Genomic DNA, 14,907 nt, shown 5'->3' on the forward strand with positions numbered 1-14,907 from the left:
TTGCTATCATTTTTAAGATGATTATATGTTTTTAGAATATTTCTAACTTTTCATGCGATGTTGTTTATTTTGGTATTCGTAAATGTTTCCCGATTCAAAATCCACAATTGCTTGAGGGATTTTGGTGAAGAAGTCTTCTTCTTTAGTTTAAGTCTAATATTGTCTTCGACAAAAATTCAAACATATTTAACAACTTGGTAATCGGAAATATATAGACTATTCTAATAAATTTCGAGAATGGCCAATCTTCAAGAGTCTTTCAAATGTGCACAAAGTTATGTCAGGCATACAGTTGGGCATATCATATGTATTTATACATAATTTATATTCTGTAGCGTTACGTGTATTCAAATGTTGTGGTTTTTTTCTGACTGTTCAAAAATGTAAGTCAGATTATTTTTTGCATGCTTGAGCATGCAAGCATGCACGGGCGCTACGCCACTGATAGTTCATTATTTTTTTTAATTTTGTTACTCAGAGAATCTTTTAATATCTCAAATCACAATACATATGAGCGAAGGACATAACATATGTATATACTGCATCTCTCACTCTCATTTTCTCTTTCTATCCGGTTTTCTCTCCTTCTTCTTTCCTTTCTCTCTCCCTTTTTTCCTTCATTTTGTCTTAAAACACATGCATATATATATATATATATATTGCCTGGTGTGTGGATTAAGTCAACACGATAGTTGAAGAAAAATCTTGGTAAAGAAGGATTTCCGCCTCCCTTTTACCAGAAGCGTGTACCATATAATGCTCCCACTGTCTATTGTGTTAATTGAATTCATACAATAGTGTATGCACATACATGTATTTTTGCATTCCGAATGCTTGGGAAAAAAATCGATTGAAAATTGATTCTGTCTTGACAGTGATTTATAGTTAAGAACTATTCAATGGACTGTGAATATCAATGAAGACGGCAATGGGCGATGGTCATTTTAAGCCAAAAAAATGTTTGAGAACAAATGAGAGACGTGGGTGATATTACTTGTACGGGAAAAAAATAAAAGAACAAAAACATAAAATTCGATGAATTCTGCATGTTCTCACTATTTTTTGGTTTTCATTTTCTTCTTTTATAAATACATCGAAAGTGTAATTTATTTGGCTTAAAGTGAACAGTCGGACAAGGATGGCTTAGTCGGTAAAAATGGTGTGAATGTATCCAGTATAATTTCTTATGAAATGGAAAAATAAAATCTCTCGTCAAAATCTGTCTGCGTACGAAGAAATTAATTTAAAGTATGGAAATTCTAAAACGTCCTCCCGGCTCACTATGTCCGTGGTTACATTTCCACGCAGCCTCGCTTTCAATGCTTTCAACTTTTCTTTACTTTAATGGTCAGAACTGGGAAACTAAGCAGAACTTGACCGTCGTATTAATATGTGAGAACTTTTGGAAGGCCAATGAACGCATTTATACTGGTTTTCTTTGCCCGACTATTCACTTTGACATTATTATAATTTATCGTTTTATAACCCATTGCGAACCAAATCACATAATCTTATATGGCAACTCACTTTCGATTAGTCGGATACATTGTATATGTGCGCGAAAGGGCTAGAATGGGAGCTGGAATCCGGAGTGCCCGGAGAAAACCAACAGGACATGTGATGTCGAGAATATTACTAGGGCCGTTTTTGATTATTCGGAACAACAGATTCGATCGCGCGATCGTTTGTTAAAGTCATTATTTCAAGTATAAATCCTGACGGACCTGTAGTTGTTTTTTTTATACAGGTCTGTGAGGGCTTTGTCAGGGCTCTTCTGAAAACAATATAAAATTACCAGATCCGTATTTAATTTATAAACGAACAACTAGTTCCAACAACAAACAATATGGAAGCATATACATTGTATACCGTATCAATTATGAACAGATATCACTTAGCCTACTTTAGAACCAGACATTCATGTACACACATCTTTCTGATTCACATTTAAAAATGTTAACATGTTGAAAAGTATTATGATTTAAAAAACAAAAAAACAAAAAAAACTTAATCCTATTTGGACTTAATTTGTCACGTCACTTAGAAACATACGAATAAGCGCTATTTGTAAATAAAATATATTCTATAAATATCCTTTGAGTGGTGATATTGTGAAATATTTTCCGGATATTACACACCGCACTGGGTCAACTATTTTATTTACTTTGTCATTAAAACGTTTGAATCGTACAGCGGAAATACATTTGTGAAGCGTCAATAACACCAAGATTTATTGTTGTCCTTCTGCCATGGCATTTCGCAATTTAGAGCTGTAATTTTCGAATTTACAACTCAAATATGCTCGATAAAAGCCAAAGTTCGCCTATTATTTTCTATTTAAACTCCATCGGATTCCGTAAAAGTTTCAAACATGAATCAAAACGACCACAAATCAAATATGGCAAGGAAAAGTTCGAAAATGAAAGGTGAAGATGGACACTCTTCACTCGAGTATCTGCCCGATGATGTACTTTACGTTATCTTACAGAAACTAGACATACAGTCTCTTGGCAGAGTATGTTGCACGTGTAGGAGACTGCGGAACTTGGTGGAGGCGGATTTTGTATGGACCAGACACGGGAACAAGAAAACATTGATTCAAGAATCCAAATGGTGTGACAAGAAACAGAAAATTGTGTATGCATGTCCTTTCACCTGTTCACCTTATTCATAAATTAACTGATAACTCTTGTCGTTCCAATTATTCCGTCTTGTCGATATGATGATAAATTATAAATTCATGTTAACCAGGTGCATATAAGCTGTCTTGAAACGTTTAGTAAGATACAAGACTTGGTCTGTTAAGTGAGACTACTTGTAACGTTACATGTACATTGGACTTGTACATGTATATTTAATAATTGAATTTGGTAACCCACCCACTGTATATAATACATTTATGTAAACTCATATATCGACTTGAATAGTGACTACCTCTGAATAAAGAAAAACTGTTTATACAGACCACTTCATATAAACCTGGGCAAAGCAAAGGGATCTGAGAAGTAGGTACATATTACATAATCATGGACCCACCAGAGTGCCCTAAGACCATTTTTAGACGTTTTAGAGGTCTAGATTAGAGGGCGAGGCATCCGCTGCAATCTCTACAGTTGTATATCATTTGAATATAACGGTAAAATCCATATATATATAGACGCACAATGTCCCGAGAAGAGCGAATTTTTATAGCCGACAAATGAGATTGCTGCGGAGGCCTCGCCCATACATATTATATAGGCCACACAAACACTATGGATTTTAATTAGATGATATTCAAGAGACTAGAGTAATGTTTGTCATATTGGGGCTTAAATCGTCTTAATGACGGCACTTTTTATAAATGTGTAGGATGATTTTGAAAGGAAAATAATCGCTCTTTCCGACGGTAGTATCTGCTTTTATGAAGATGTGCTAGAAATGTGTTTTTATAGCTGCTAAAGGTAGGCGGATTAAAATTTTTTAGTCTTTTAGCTTGCCACCCTTCTCGTATATATAGTACCATGTAGAGTATGATTTTCAACGTTTTTTGATCTACACCTCTAAAACTAGTTTTAGGGTACTCTGAAATGACCATATACAAATGTAGCTGTACTGTCTAGAAAGAACATTTTCTTTTTCTTGTGGGTGGTTTTTATAGACTGGTTAGATTGTGCATGCAAAGGGACCTAAATATATGCTGATCCACGGGAGGTAGTCAGAAGCATTACAAGTATAATATTATAATCATTAATAAAAGATTTATATAAAGGTTATCTTAACTTTAATGTCACTAATGTTTTCTACAGATCAACACAGTCAGAATGTTCATATAAGGAAAAGGTGCGCCTCTCCTATAATTGGAAATCTGGTGTTTTTACAAGTACAGTCATCACACAGAATCATGTAAAGTAAGTAGTCATTATATTATTTACTATGGTAATATAATGGTATAGATATGACAGTGTATTTAAAAATAACAAATCAGTGACACAAAAATTCTGTTGAAATTATTTCAATACAAAAGACAATACAAATGTAGTAGAGGTATTATGATGCCTACCTTCTATTGAAAATAGTTTTGTTACTTATTGACTCCATGGTACTCAATACTACAGGGGTTTCAATATCAGGCGGTACCAGCTCTATTTTGCCTGTTAAACATCAAACTGTACGTGGTACCTTCTGATTTGAGCTAAATTACATTAGATAGCATACAGATAGTAAAGAAAAGTACCCCCTGAAATTGCAATTGTATTGCCTCTCCTGAAAGATAATGAAACCCCCGATACTATAATTACCAGGTATTGTCAAATTCCTTCTGTTCTATTAGTAAGAGTTACTTCCCTTTATTTCATAATGATTTGTGAGACGGTGAGATTTCAGAGTCTAGTTAACTTGATTTGCCCTCTTTTACTTCTAGACTACAACTTCTGATCCTTAATTTTTAGCTCTTATCATAAAAAAGACACAACTTGATAGACTTATAGTTTAACTCATGCATCCCTGAAGACACATTTAGAACCTTCTAAATCAAAGACTAGACCAGTCCATTATGACATTTCAGGGTTGAATGAGTTAGTATTATACAAAATCTCTGGTTTGATTTTAGACAGATGCCATGGTTACAGTATAATGAGACAGGACTATGGGCCTCTTCAGAACAAAACATCAAATGTTTTAACACCAAACGACAAAGGAGTTCCAAACCTCTTCATACATTGAGTGGTGTCAAACACGATGTCACACACTTTGTTCTAAAAGATGATTCTGTCATAGCAGGCTGTAGGTATGTGTGCTAGTGAATTTGATCTTTTGCGTATTATTTTATAAAAAACTGTATTGTACCCAACAAGTGGGTGTTTCTTAACTCAGTCATTGTGAAATTCTAAAATTGAGAGTTGAAGGCTTAGAAATTTTGTCTTTTCATTTTACACTTGTCTGTTATTGCAGATGCATCATTAGTTTATGTATTTGTGAAAATTAATTTTTCTTTGATAATCAGATGTACATTTGTAAAATTTTAATGTAATCAAGGTTCAAAGTTCACTTTGTCAGACAAGTAAAACATGTTAAGAGTTTATATTTTATTATTCACAGGGAGGGGGGGGGGCGGATTAAGGTAACTGCAGCTACTCATACGACAGTATAAAATGCAGTTACTCTAATCTAGTTCCCCACCTCTGATTATTGCGCAATAGTATTTATAAAAGGAATATCATGCATATTATTCCATGAGTAGATCTAGGATTCAAACATTTTATATATAATATTATCCTGTGAACTTCATTCTCTATTTTGTCAGCGATGGAAGTATTGTGAGTTGGAACAAGACATCAGAGAATCCAACATTTACTTATAAAGTACACAATGGTCACGTACACAAGGTGGATGTCAGAGAAAACCTGGTCTTCTCAGGATCTGCTGATAACACAGTCAGGGTAAGCTTTCTTCACGATATTGTCCACCAAAGTCACATTCTTTGTAGAAGTTTTGTTTTTATTTTGTTCAACACTGTATTAACAGACCAGGTTAAATTCTAATGAAAACCTTCAACATATGCAATACCCTCAGTATGTGTCTGTAGTTAGGGCTTTTTTATAGAAAGGAATAAACCTATTTTATTTTAATGTGAAAATCAATCTTAAAATGTCAGCCCACTCCCTATAAATATATATAAGCAACTATCCGTGTTAAGAACTCAGTGAATGTGTTAGCTTAAGAACACCTGGCAAATGTCCAGTAATGTTTTGAACTTGCAACCCAGAGTGGAGGGCTGCTAGTAATGTGTCATCAGTCTGAACACCTTTGCTGTGACCTCTGACCCCTCTGCAGTGGCTGTTGCTATTCATCCATTCTCTGTATCATTCTGGGTCACTGTGCCACGGTATAGAAGCTTTCGAGATATCTGACTTTCCACTACTTCATGTAATCACAGAAATTTTGTCCCACAGATCACTAACACCGACGAAGCAGCAGAAAACCGAGTTGTAAAAGTGTTTGATGTAAATGAACGAGTATGGTCTGTGGCTGCTTCACCAGATGGCAGGTCAGTATATCAAAGCATTTCTAGACATCCTCCATACTCCAGGGGTCATAATCACTAACGTTATATATCCATCTTGACACTCCAGTGGTTGCTATCACTTATAACTAACGCCTCAATACCCCAGGGGTAAAGTTGCAATCACTGTCAATCATTAATATATCCAACTCATCCTTGATACTCAAGGGATTACTATCACTGTTGTTATACCCAACTACATCCTCGATATCCTAGTGGTTAAAATCACTGTTGTTATACCCAACCCTTCTTGATACTCAAGGGGTTACTATCACTGTTGTTATACCCAACTACATCCTCGATACCCTAGTGGTTAAAATCACTGTTGTTATACCCAACCCCTTCCTTGATACTCCAGGGGTTACTATCACTGTTATTATACCCAACCATATCCTGGATTTTCCAGAGATCACTATCTTTCTTATAGTTATATTTCTGTTTTGCTTTTAACAACTAGACCTCAAAGTAGAAATCAAAATTAATGGATACGGTATACACAATTAAGAGTAATATTTGTAATAACAAATCAATCTGATGATCGCTTGAACACTTATTACGAGTCTAATTAAGAAGGACAGTGTAATTGATTAACCATATAATCTGTTTATTTAATAGATGTTGTGTCGGAGGCACGGCCGCTAGCACCAACGAGACTCCCCCGTTAGTTGTATGGGATGTGGAAAGGTTTGTTTCTTTATTATCATTTTATATCCATCATTGAATGAGCATTCAAATGTTATTTTGTGGTGGGCTCTTCATGTAGTAGTTGATGACTACCTGATCAAACAAGTGGGATTAAATACTCCATTGTAACAGCAGAGAAGCAGCCACAGTGACAAAGTGGTTTAGCAAATTTGACATAACCACTAGCCAACTACCTCTGAGATTTGATTTACAAAAACAGTTTCCACTTCAATTAAGCTGTGATAGTTTATGATGCTGATGAAATAGAAAAAATTTGTTTAAAAAATTCGTCTGTTGAATATACATTTTTTGTTCAATGTATACACTACAGTGTACCTTTGTTTCAGTTTGACAACGTTGTGTTACCTCGGAAAACAACACAAGAAAGGCGCGGGGGTGTATGACATGAAATTTGAGTCCCCAAACCTTCTACTCACCAGCGGTTATGATACAGTGATACGGTTATGGGACATGAGGACACATGACTGGTGAGTACGCATAGAACATACACATCATGTGCTAGCTCTTGATGTGTAATGGTATTTATTTCACTCTCCTTAGTTTTTTTCCCGAAAAGTTACAAGAACATTAGTATCAGTTTTTCTTTCCTTTAATTTCCAAAAATGTCTAACTTTAAAGTGAACAGTCGGGCAAGGAAAGTTAAAGTTGGTAAAAATGGTATGAATGTATCCAGTATAATTTCTTATGAAAAAGAAAAAAAAATCTTATGTCAAAACCTCTCTGCATGCAAAGAAATTTATTGTATAGAAATCCTAAAATGTCCTCCCAACTGAATATGTCGGTGGTTACATTTCCACGCAGCATCGCCTTCAAAGTCTTAGGCGAATTTATTTTTAGAACTTTTCCTTATTTCAATTGTCAGAACTGGGCAACGGAAGCAGAATTTGACCGTCGTTCTTATATGTGAGAACATTTGGAAGGCCAATAAACGCATTTAGGCTGGTTTTCTTTGCCTGATTATTCACTTTAAGAAAAGTGAAAAGAAAATACAGTATAATTTCTTATTGTTATGACTGTTTCTACCGCAATCAAAAGAAGATATATTTGAACCATTTGATAGATAATCCAATTTTTAGTTGTAGATCACTCTGTCAGTCCGTCAAACTAAAACCACAGAGAAACAACCAAAAAGGAGTTAAGCAAGCAAACAAAAATTAAAAAAGACATGCCAACAATTGGTATTTAATTTTTGAACTGTTACTTTGTTTACAGTGTATGTAATTGGGTGGAGCCATTCGACTACGCCATCTTCTGTATTCAGTCTGATAACAACATGGCCATGTTGGCTGGTACAGCTCGAAGCAGCATGACCCGCCTGTGGGACAAGAGAAAGACAAATCCTGTTGGTGTAAGTAATCTGAACAAATATCTAAATGAAAAAAACTAATTAAGTTGGTGTATATTTCTCAAACAAATGGCAGATCCAGTTGGTGTATAAAGGTATGTGAACAAAATCATATCTGGTTTGATAAAGTCATGCTAACAAAAGACTTTTCATGTAAGTTATCTTAAAGAATTGAATACATTTCAAGTTGGTGTAAATTACATGTACATGTATCTTTACAAATGACAATTTGTTGTATTAAGAGTCACAGAAAGGGAAAAGAGTGCTAATGTGGTATTAACGACAAATTTATGTCAAATTTGTGCTAATTGTTGTATTCTACAGATACTGTAAAGAGACTTTCTTTCACATGTGATCTACTTTCAAGAATTTTGCATTTAAAATAAATTTGTGAATTTTTATCTCAGCGAATGTATATATACCTTATAGTGATTCAATTTTTAAATACGCAAAATTTCATCTTCGCGATCATGTTTTGACATTGAAATCACATAATTTAGAAGCTGCGAAAGAAAGTTAGTTTACAGTACAAGATATTATGTCAATATGTGTTTTAAGTGAATTGTTGTATTCCACAGATTTACCATCCTCCATGCAGAAGACGAGACAGTCCAGTATACTCGATCGCCCATGACACTTCACGGTTGTTTGTGGCTCTCGATCTTAGCGTCCACATGCTTGATTTCTCGGTAAAACAATAAAAAACTCAGGAATAATAATTGACAACTAAATCAGGATACCAGACACGAGTCGAAATTCAATTCTGTATTTACCGAGTTATCTGCCCTTGCAGATAACTCTTTAGACTGAAATATGCCAAGATGGTATACATAGCTTTGTTGCATTATCATTTGAAAGATTTCAATTTTTTTCGTAAACAATATTTTGAATCCCCGCATCACAACTTACAGGTATAGATTCTCTTCCGAGTTTTCATGCTGAAAATCTCTTAGATCATCTTAGGATAATTTCTACAAGATATTTTACAGCAATATTCATCTTGTATCAAAGATAGGATACAGTCATTGTTATAAACATGCCTGGACTACATGTTTACCATTATTATATTAAAACTGAAAGCTCAAAAGGAAATTCAAACATAGTTCACTATATTGATTTGGTTTTGAAGGCGGGATTTGAATCTATGTAATCTTAAAATAAAGCTACATCATGCAAAATATTTATGCAGTTTATGTTTTTGATTATGACTTTGCCTTTATGTGAAGGAGAAAATTAAAGGAAGAGGTACTAGAATTATTTACATAGCTATATACCAGATCATGAATATTTGTGAAAACAAGTGAAGGCTCCCCCTCCCGAAATGTAGCCACTTTTAATGACTAAATATGCTGTGTCTGTGATAAGCATGTTCTGCTATCTTATAATTTATTCACTACTATATTTGTTAATAAATTATTACACTGACATACGATGTTGTTTGTTTTATTATACCACGATTATACAGTATTACCTGCCTTATCGACCACCTCTGTATAAAGACCACCTGCTTAATTAGACCACTTTCTTAGGGTCCCAAGTGGTCAATTATACCACAAGCCGACCTGTGTATAAAGACCACTTGGCTATAGAGACCTCTTTTCCTTTGTGGTCTTTCTAAGCAGGTTTGACTGTATTTTTTCATTTCAACTATAAAATGTATTTGCAAATTTTTCCAGAAGAAAATATTCAAATAATCAGACTATGTACACACATTGTTATATTCGTTTAATGTATCTGTGAAATAATTTTTAATAAAATCAAACTACAGTAGTATGCTTCAAATTCTAAATATTTTAATTTTAAAGCAAATTTTAGTTATTTGAAGAAAAAATACCATGATGAGCTAGCTTCGATTCCTGTTACAAAATCTTTAATTACATCTGATCCGGTGAATACGTGAATTACTCTGTAAATATAACACTATATACAACATCAAAGTCATCCAAGATCTTAGTAGAGGCTTATCAATTTGAACTTAAAAGGAATTTTTAGCTTATTTGCACAGTGCATTTTTCAGATGAAATTCTGTGTAATAGTTTCGAAGTAAAAGAGGTGTTCACCAAGGTGATGCCAATGTCCCCTCAATTTTTAATCATGAAGAGGAGACTACCATGTATAAGGAAATACTTTTTTTTTCAATAAATAAGTGAAGAAATAAATTGATGAATATGAAATAAATATCGCTAGTTCTGCGAGTATTGCATCATCATAATTGCCTGGCCAATTTTACTTGAGAAGAGCTTGACATAAAATTCAACAAAAAATTGGGTCTACCTTGCATGTAGAAAGACAAACGTAGCAGGGAATTTTTTTCGGATGCATTTAATTATCTTTTAATATTTTTATCTTGAAATAAAATGAGAGGCTCAAACTTTTCAATGGTGGTAATGGTTTAAAGCAAATAACTTTTGTAACTGAAGAAATATATAATTAGTCTGTTCCTGTTTTTGATAGAGAATTTTTTTTGTCAGCGGTGGAGCATATTTAATCGTGCATTGCTTATCAAAGTCATTCTATTGTTTTTAAATTGAGCCTAGCAATTGTTCGTTATTCAATAAAAAACATATTTTAATGGATTAAAATTGGTTAGGCGAAAAAAAATTATACTAAATTGTGTGTCTATTTAGAGTTGCATTGGCAAATAAAAAGGGTCGGTAGGTCGGGATTTTTTTTTTTTTTTTTTTTTGTGCACAGGGACCTGGCACGAAACTTTTTAACCAACATATTATATATATGTATATTGTTGGTTAAAAATTTTCGTGTCAGGTCCCTGTGTGTGTGTGTCTTTCACTCTAAAATAATGGACGGAACCGGAGTCTGAGATCGAAATCCCGACTTTTAACATTTTTTTTCTCGTTGAAAACTGGAAAAAAATTAGGGTCGGGGTTAAAAATCAGGGTCGGCCGGGTAACCCTAAACAGACAATTTAGTATATAACTAAGCACAAGCTATGACATTGACCTATGTGTAAGACTATATAAATACCAAACTAATGACTGATTTACGTTAACGTTTTAAACATAAGAATCTATAGATTTTACCCGCTGCTTTGTCGCCGTTTTCTTATCGTAATTTTCCCGCCATTTTGAACTTGAAACGCGAATGCTATCGTGTTACTGATGCTGATCCCGGACTATTAATGTTGATAATATCGATTGTTCGCTACAGAGCCAAGACGATTTAAATATAGTAGCCATGACGACACGTGAGCTTTGATCAGCGAGATTGTTTCTGCACACCTGCCCAATAAATGGCGCTCTTTAGGATCCTAATCGGGCGCCGTGATAAAGGTGTCACCACGCACCTGTAGCGACTATCGGCTGATGGAGTTTGACACAGATGTCTGTGAAAACCATCTAGGTATATATGATTTATGTTGACCATTTATGAATGATTGATTTGTCAGCGTGTATATCATGGCACTTTCATTTTCATATTTTCATTATCTTACGTAATGGCAATTGACTTATATTTTTTACTATTCGTGTGGGTATATTTTGCAAGATTGCATCATAGATGCTTAGCTAAGTCAAAGACCATAAAAAGACTTAACTAATTAATATCTCTATATCTACCTAGAGTAGGTGTACGACTAATTAATATCTCTATATCTACCTAGAGTAGGTGTACGACTTACATATACATGTACTTAATAGTGTTCTAAAAATCATGATTGCATCTTGATATTGCGAAACTTATGAACTGTGTCCAGGTCAAATTCTGGTACGACAGGCCAAATTCACAATCTAAAACATCTTACGAATTATTCTTCGTGCATGGCAATTATAATGTAAACAACTCGATTTCATTTAGATGCAATTCTTCTTACTCCGGATGAAAACGCGCGAATGGGTAACAGGTACATTGGGAAATCGAATCCCGTTCCTCATAATGCAAGGCCAGTGCTTATGTCACTCAGCTGTCGACCCAATTAATGTTGGTTTTATCAAATATTATTAAGAATCTTGTCCTATAAAATTACACAACTAATGTACAGTGCATCGTATAACATCGATCGATTGCAGCATTTAGTGGAATCTTTAGAACAAAGCATAATAGATATCTCTCTCTTTCGAAAGATTTGCTGTCGACTCCATTTCATAGTTGCTTCTGTTAAGAATGTACAAAAACCTAAGGAAATTCTTAGTATGCTATGCCTTATACATTTCCACAGAGATATATCAGACAGTTTTAAATTAACGATCTTTTAAATTAATAAATTACTTTAATATTTTCTATTTTTTTTTTATTTTTGAATATCTTTGGTAATGTCTGTTTATATGAACATACGTTCCTAGCAGAGGAATTTACGATGGTGTCGTACAGGGTTCTGTTTTGTCCCTAGTACATTTGTATGTAGGAAATAATCAATTAGTGGTTTTTTTTGTACCCTTTGACTATTGATAGTAATATAACTTCTTAAACGATATTGAATGTATTTTCTTTGGATAATAAAATCTAGATATGCAAATGAAAAATGTTGTATATAGACAATATTCCTTCACCTGAACCGAGGGGGGGTGGGGGAAGATATCTCACGCGAATTTCACATCACGAATATTGCCTCTGTATAATTTTACTGAATTTTGAGTTTAAAAGCGCATGAAAACGATCTATGGACACATGGATAGCTATATACTAAGGATCAAAGATTTAAACTAATTCAAGTCACCCGTACTCGCAGGAGTGATATAATCTGATTTCACTGACTTTACCGACTTAGTACTCCCGATAAATATCGGAAACCAATAATGTCTACTGAACCATCTGTCGGTGAATAACACTTCCGGGTTCCCGAGTACCGAGTCTGCAATTAGCTGTTCTGTTTTGTATTTAAGTATATATATATATATATGTAGTATGCCCTAATGAGGACGGTTTGTTTATTGGACATCGGGGACTGACTTGAGAAATAAATTAACGCTAACGTTTCAGCTCAAAAAATCATTGAATAGCGCCATAATTACATGTGCTGATACTCGTATTTCTACTTTTAGCAATGGGTAGGTTATTGTACGTGATACGAGACAGAGCTTCGCGAGGATTGTCGTAGATATTGTACAATTACGGACTTTCTGTTCAGTGTTTGGTTCTTTTATTATACTGCAACACGCATTCTACGTGTAAAATTAGCATGGTAATCCAACAATATGTCGTGTCTAACGATGTCGACATTGCCTATCAGAAGTTTCTCAATGTCTAATATTGGTCAGGATGACCTATTCAACGTCATCATGCACCGTCCGTCGTTGTGCGCCGTGTGCCGTCCGCCAGGCGTAAACTTTTCATTCAAACGACTTCTCAATAACCGAAAGCAAAAACCCAGGGTACTGGTATTTGGCCTGTAGCATGCTGGGATGAAGGGCTACCAAGTTTGTTCAAATGAATGACCTTGACCTTCAATCAAGGTCACATGGGTCAAAAAGGCTAAAATCTTCAAACAACTTCTTCTCAAGAACCAGAAGGCCCAGGGTACTGATATTGGGCCTGAAGCATGCTGGGATGAAAGACTACCAAGTTTGTTCAAGTGAATGACCTTGATTTTCATTCAAGGTCATAAAGGTTAAAAAAGCTAAAATCTTTAAACGACTTCTTCTCAAGAACCAGAAGGCCCAGGGTACTCATATTGGGTCTGTGGCATGCTGGGATGAAGGGCTACCAAGTTTATTCAAATGAATGACCTTGACCTTGAATCAACCCGGTCACTGGTCAAATAGGCTAAAATCTTTAAACGACTTCTTGTGAATAAATAAGAGGCCTAGAGACCTTGCACTGGGCTTGTGACATGTTCAAATGAATGACACTGACCTGCATTCAAGGTTACAGGGGTCAAGTAGGGAAAATCTTTAAAATACTTCTTCTCAAGAATTGAAAGGCCCAGGGTACTCATATTGGGCCTGGGGCATGCTGGGATGAAGGGCTTACAAGTTTGTTCAAATGAAGGAACGTGACCTTCATTCAAGGTCACAGGGGTCAAATAGCCTAAAATCTTTAAAACAACATCTTGTGAATAACTAAGATGCCTTCAGTTCTGATATTGGGCCTGTAGCATACTAGGAGAAAGAGCTACCTTGTTTGTTTAAGTGAATGACCTTTATGTACTTTTGAGATCAAAGTCACAAAATAATTTGGAAACTTACAGCTTCAAATAAGGGGTCTGTTGTCTTAATTGCTTGCCCCTACTGTATACTGTGACTACCTTTGTTTTGTGCCAAAAGTGGGCCTCTTGTTATACAAACGGTGGTAAGCCCTTAGCATTAAAGCTGCCGCGGAAAGGCATACATGTATACAACGAATGTCAAAATTAATATTGATAAAATAAACCCATCTGGAATTTGACAAAACGAAGCACCAAATACGTATCGAAAAATTAAAAAAAATCACACTTAAAACACAAAAACATTTCTGTATGCCCATACGGATTAAGGTATGATTCTAGACAGATTGTATATTTATATGTAAATGCATTCATAGATACTATAGTTGTGTTATGTCTGACATTGTATCGTTTGACTTAGAATGTACAAATCTAAAACTATTCAAAGGCAGTTTTTAATGAATAAGCAACCAATACACTGAAGGAAATCGAAGATAAATTCTTACCAGACTATCTGGTTAGATACGTATATACAGAACTCCGATGAAAACATACAACAGGCTTATGCCAAATTATTTTAGTAATCTATAAAATAGTAACCTAGGTATTGAGAGGTGATCTATAGGAACGAATACGGATAAAATTGACTCGAATGCTGTGAAACACAGCACATGGTTTGATAAAATCATATAAATTACTGAATCTGTCATGATTCTA

General features: G+C 34.7%; 1 protein-coding gene across 1 annotated transcript; it reads left to right on the forward strand.

Annotated features, from left to right (window-relative positions):
* The first annotated feature begins 2,223 nt into the window (after nt 1-2,223).
* LOC138335475 (F-box/WD repeat-containing protein 4-like) lies at nt 2,224-9,520 on the forward strand. The gene is made up of 9 exons (XM_069284580.1): nt 2,224-2,637; nt 3,789-3,890; nt 4,592-4,768; nt 5,285-5,420; nt 5,934-6,028; nt 6,659-6,727; nt 7,075-7,215; nt 7,961-8,096; nt 8,672-9,520. The coding sequence occupies exons 1-9, from the start codon at nt 2,372-2,374 to the stop codon at nt 8,792-8,794; spliced, it is 1,245 nt and encodes a 414-aa protein (XP_069140681.1). The 5' UTR covers nt 2,224-2,371; the 3' UTR covers nt 8,795-9,520.
* Nucleotides 9,521-14,907: the final 5,387 nt, after the last annotated feature.

Source organism: Argopecten irradians, chromosome 11 (genome assembly GCF_041381155.1).
Source record: "Argopecten irradians isolate NY chromosome 11, Ai_NY, whole genome shotgun sequence".
NCBI classification, from domain to species: Eukaryota; Metazoa; Mollusca; class Bivalvia; order Pectinida; family Pectinidae; genus Argopecten; species Argopecten irradians.